This window comes from Microplitis demolitor, chromosome 6 (genome assembly GCF_026212275.2).
Source record: "Microplitis demolitor isolate Queensland-Clemson2020A chromosome 6, iyMicDemo2.1a, whole genome shotgun sequence".
Classification (NCBI taxonomy): Eukaryota; Metazoa; Arthropoda; class Insecta; order Hymenoptera; family Braconidae; genus Microplitis; species Microplitis demolitor.
Genome location: NC_068550.1, coordinates 12,606,509 through 12,611,974, shown reverse-complemented (window position 1 = coordinate 12,611,974; position 5,466 = coordinate 12,606,509). Strand labels below are relative to the sequence as shown.

At 30.3% G+C, this 5,466-nt stretch overlaps 1 protein-coding gene across 1 annotated transcript; it reads left to right on the top strand.

The window, feature by feature from the left end:
• The first annotated feature begins 454 nt into the window (after positions 1-454).
• Positions 455-2,342, top strand: LOC128668018 (tigger transposable element-derived protein 2-like). Its single transcript, XM_053740168.1, has 4 exons — positions 455-575; positions 1,114-1,926; positions 2,135-2,265; positions 2,331-2,342. The coding sequence occupies exons 1-4, from the start codon at positions 455-457 to the stop codon at positions 2,340-2,342; spliced, it is 1,077 nt and encodes a 358-aa protein (XP_053596143.1).
• Positions 2,343-5,466: the final 3,124 nt, after the last annotated feature.

The window sequence follows — 5,466 nt, the reverse complement described above, 5'->3', positions numbered from 1 at the left end:
TTATAAAGTTCTGTAGTTCTTCCAATTTTTGTATATAATTTTACCGGTGTATGTTGACACATTACATTAAAATTATTTAAACACTCGATGGCATAATTTTACATATTTTAGTAATATTTACAATTAACTTCTATCAATAAACATGTACGTGAAGCAAAATTGTGGTTATACAGTCAAAAAACTTTTTAACCTCACAGTTTCAATAAATTAAATAACTAAATGTTGGCATATCTGTATCTTCACTCTAACAGTCAATCATTCAATTTAAGAATTAATAAAAAAAAAATTTAATAATAATAATAAATAAAAATACTTAATTTTGGCCTTATATGAAAAATATTTTAAAAGAAACGTTTTATTGGATAATAAAAAAACTAAGAAATAAGCCTTCTTTGTGTTGTGTTTTTTAAAATCTTTTTTCTTTATTTAGTTTTCATACTTTTTGCAGTGAAATATGGCTTCAGTTCCAAACCCTACAAAAGACTGTTCTGTAGGAACATTTAATGATCCTTTGAATGATCATTTAGAATTCCCTAATCAATTGACTAATCGAGAGAACAAGAGAAAAGAAGGAAGTAAAGTTAAAAAAAAATAGTTTTTCATTCGAAGAAAAATTCAAGATTATTAATTTGTTGGATACACAATCAAAAGATGATGTCTGCATCCAATTTCATTTGGATAGAAGCACTTTAAATAAATGGATTAAACAGTCGACAAAAATTAAAGAGATTTGTAAAAATAACTATAGTAAGAAGTTAAAAAAACAAAAAATAACTGAGATTAGAGAACTTGATGACATGCTGTACGCTTGGTTTCTTAATCAACGAGCTAGAGGTGCTCCTTTATCTGGACCTATCTTGAAAGCACAAGGTTTAGTTACTGCTGAATGCTTAGGAATAAAAAATTTTAAAGCGAGTAATCACTGGTTTGATGGTTGGAAGAAGCGTAATAATGTACGACTATTGCGGATCCAAGCGGAAAAACTATCTGCTGATGAACCTGCATCAATTATCTTCAAAGATAATTTTCAAGATATTATCAAGAAAAATGAATTAACAAGAGCCCAAGTATTTAATTTTGATGAATCTATGCTTAATTTTAAAATGTTGCCAGCTTATACATTTGTATCAAGCCGTGAACAACAAGCGTCTGGCTTTAAAAAAGACAAGAGCCGTATTACATTTGCGGCGTGTTCGAATGCAGATGGCTCGCTTAAAATCCCTATACTTATTATTGGGCGCTCTGCGAAACCCAGGGTTTTAAAAAGTCGTTCTGCTGAAACATTACCTGTCTTTTATACTTATTCCAAAAGCTCGTGGATGACCTCTGCTATTTTTCAGAATTGGTTTGAGACAGAGTTCGTACCTAAAGTTCAAATATTCTTGCGTCAAAAAGGGTTGCTGATGAAAGCTATTCTTTTAGTTGATAATTGTAAATCACACGTAATGTTGAGTGTTAGAGACATTAAAACAGAATTTTTTCCACCGAATATAACATCTATCGTACAGCCTATGGACCAAGGAATTCTGGAAATATTGAAAAGAAGGTACAGAGCCCGACTTGTATCAACCTTTGTTGATGCTGCGAAAAAAGGAACTGCTATTCCTGAATACTTAAAAAGTATCACTTTAGATAATGTCGTGAATTGGATTAGTGAAGATTGGAATAAAATGTCTTCATCAACAATCTATCGGTGTTGGAGAAAAATTTGGCCAGTCCAGATCCGTGATGCTGAAACACAAACTGAGTCAACATCACAAGTCTTGACTCCGTTGTACTTGATGGTAGAAAATGAGTCTGATGAAACAATGTTGGATAAGTTAGTAAATACTGATGAAGTTCTTGAATCATTGAGATCTTTAGAAGAGTTTGCCAGTATAGAAAAAGTAGCTGTCGAGTCGTGGATGAATAAAACCGAGAATTGGGGTATAAAAACTTTATTTTATTAAATATTTAGTTAATAATTTATCATTATTATTTATGTAGCTACCAAAAATTTTAACCGGAAATACAGATAATTAAAATAAAATGGATTTGTTAAGTTAGTTAGCAAATCTTAACTCATTCATTTGGCGCGATAAAATTTCTCCTTTCTTTTCTCTAAAAATTTAATTTTTTTATACATAAACTACAGATGAACTTGATGTGGAGGAACGTGAAAAGACTGTCAACTTAGATATGATGGACTTGGCTTCTAATACTTATAATGAAAATTCTAATGTTAACACTCCATCAGATTTTTCAGTTGTAAGAGATGCTCTAAATGTAATATATGACTATAATTATGAAAAATGAATTATATTTTGATTAATCATAATTTAATGACTCAGTGCAAAATATGAATAGAAAATTTTTTGTGTTAACTTGTTTATTTTTTTATATTCCTAATTAATAATAATTATAATAATGATAAAAAATTTCATCTGATTGCGTAACTTTATGATTTATTGTTAGTTTTCTGATCTATATGTATAAAAAGACAGTTGTTTTTCAATACTTTTAACGGAGGCTTATACGGGGTAGTCTGGCACAAAACGAAAAAGAGTGGTTAAGTGGGGGAAGCTGTTTCGTCTCAGTTAATGCTGAGTGAGGGGACGAGGCTTATTAGGGGGACGCTTATGACGGGTACTCGACTGTATTACTTATTGTACTTATCGACCTAAAGTCCTAATAATTAATTAACAAGTTAAATATTAAATAATAAATCGCCTCGTTCCACGTGAAGCGTGAACGGACGTATATATTTACCTTGATGATTATTTATTTTGCGTCCGGCGATTCACGTCGTTTGGACAACTCTCTCCATTTTTCGTTCCGCAGTCCATTATATCGTTTCACTTCTCCGGAAACCTATTCCCACTATCTTAGACTAAGGAAATGACGAACGGACGGGCCTTAGTGATCCACGCGACACCCGGTGACTAGTCGCATCACTACTCGCAACTTACGAGGTCGTTCGCCGGTTATTGGCGGGATCAAAATTTAAATTCAAAGTAATCAATTATATATGTTTATTAAATTTTCCCTGTTACATTTAAAAAAAAAAAATTTTTTTTTCTTGATTTTTTTGTTAAGTAAAGTTAAGCAATCACGTAATTGAGTAAATTTCAGCAGTAAAATTTTCACTCACTGTCATAATAATGTGAAAAAGACCATCATTGACGGTTGTATTTGTATTGATTTGATAGATATCAAGAAATAAGAATATAACCGTCAGTAATGGTCTTTTTCCAGATTATTATGTCAATAAGCGAAATTCGTACTGCTGAAATTTACAAAATTGATTGATTTCGCAACTTGACTTGACTAAAAATAAAAAAAAAACAAAAAAAAAGTTATTCACTAAAGTTCAAAAATTCAAATTTTTTAATAATAAAAAATACAGTCAATAGATATCAAATAAATAAGAATAAAACCGGCAATGATGGCCTTTTTCACATTATTATGACAGTGAGTGAAAATTTTACTGCTAAATTTACTCAATTACGTGATTGCTTAACTTTACTTAACAAAAAAATCAAGAAAAAATTTTTTTTTTTTTTTTAAATTCAAAAATTCATATTTTTGCAAGAACAAAAAACACAGTTCCGAAAATTTCAGAATCTCTTAAAATAAGTCCAAGGCGTTATACAAAAAAGCTTGAGTCAAAAATTTAATGTCGATCGTCATTTTTGACGAATTTCAAGAATTCAAAATTTGAAAATTTTTTTTTTTTGGAATATTCTTTTTTTCATAGCCTTAAGTATCCCTTTTTAAAAAAGCTTTGGATCGCTATTGTAACTATCATAATTTTCGAGCTATTAAGAATAAAGTTGAAAGACTGGAAAAATCACAAAATTTTGGATATTGCATAGCTTTTTGAGAAAAATTTTCTTCCTTTTGCAGGATTGCGTCATATGGTAAGACGAAACTTCTGTCCAAAATTCGTCCAAATCAAAAGGGGTCGATTCCAACCATTGGTCGATTTGACATGGAATGACCCATATTGTCAATCGTTGTATCGGTTCTTTTAATTTCTACTAATATTAATGTAGAAACAATATTCGTTAACGGTATAATTTTTATCTCAGTTTTCCACATTATTACTTCATGCATATATTCTAAATTTTCATCACATTCTACTACTGAAAAATTCACTTCTAAATAAGTTTTGTTATTTCCTATATAAAAGTAATTAATTTTAACTATTCGATCATGATTTAATTAAACGATAGTATTTTTAGTTTTTGTGTACAATACACATCGACTATATGATTCTATTGTATTAAACAGCTTTTTACAATAATATTTAATTAAAACCTCTGCTTTATTAGTTCTAGTATAATTAGTGGTAACTTCTCGTCGTTTGCTTAGCACATTTTTACGAAATTTCTTAAAGTCATTGTTAGTAGGTGCTACAGTTAAATTACTTTTTAACATATTGTCTCTTGAAGATCTATTTGATATTTGGTCAAGAACTCCTTTCGGACTAGTAACTTTCTGTTTTATATAAAAAATACTATTTTTAAAAGGATACGCTGAAGTTGATGACAATGGTCCATTTTCTCGGACGCTTTGTACCATATATCTTAAGCTATGGACATTTATGCCATAAATGACTCCATAAAGTTTTTTACAATCATGTATAAATACTAATAACTCTATTTCACAAACTAAAAAGACGTCTTCACTGATATTGTTGGAAAAAAGCTTTTAGACACTTTTCACCAGCAATTCGCAAGATTTCATAACTTCCGGATCCAATAAGTCTATCAATATTGGAACACTATGAAATAATAGCTATGATCGCCATTCAGTATTTTTTTATGCTTTTTTGTTTTCCAATACTCGCGGAACTCGGCGAATTTAATTTGGTGGCTAAATATTAATTTAACGATTATTAATAAGGTCTGTTTTAGTTTTAGTAAAAAATTTTGTAGCCCACACATTTCATAATTGGTGAGTTACTCCCAGAAAGAGTGCATGCATGTAACCACGGGGGAAACTCCAAACGCAATCAAAACTAGGAAGTTGAGACAGCACACAGAATCCCTTCATACTTTTGACGTAATAATTTTTGTTTTTCTTTGTTTTATGAAGTTTGTTTAACACTATTATTTTGTTTGTGTACATCAGACAAGTATTTCTCATAATTCCTCTCTTCTGGAATCATATTTGTGAACAAATACCTCATAGCATGCGACTTATAAGCACCACGTCGATGACACCAAGTGCAACTATAAAACCTATTAAATTGTAAACGAAGGGAAGAATAAATTTTACAAGAATATATCCTCTCAATAGCATCTTCAGTTATAATTTCCGCGCCTTTATTCATAAGTCTCGAAACTTGGTCCATGAAAGTTTGTATTTATAAATTCATAAACTGTAGTTTTGGGTCAATTGACTTATACCACAATCCAGCAGTTAAAACGATTTTATGACGCATTAAGTTCAGAATCTCGCTAATTATGCACTGAACTAGCT

Coding starts and splice junctions, on each gene's coding strand:
- LOC128668018 (XM_053740168.1), top strand. CDS start 455: ATGGCTTCAGTTCCAAACCCTACAAAAGACTGTTCTGTAGGAACATTT. Junction 576..1,113: donor GAACAAGAGAAAAGAAGGAA/GTAAAGTTAAAA, acceptor AAATGTTGCCAG/CTTATACATTTGTATCAAGC. Junction 1,927..2,134: donor GAATAAAACCGAGAATTGGG/GTATAAAAACTT, acceptor CATAAACTACAG/ATGAACTTGATGTGGAGGAA.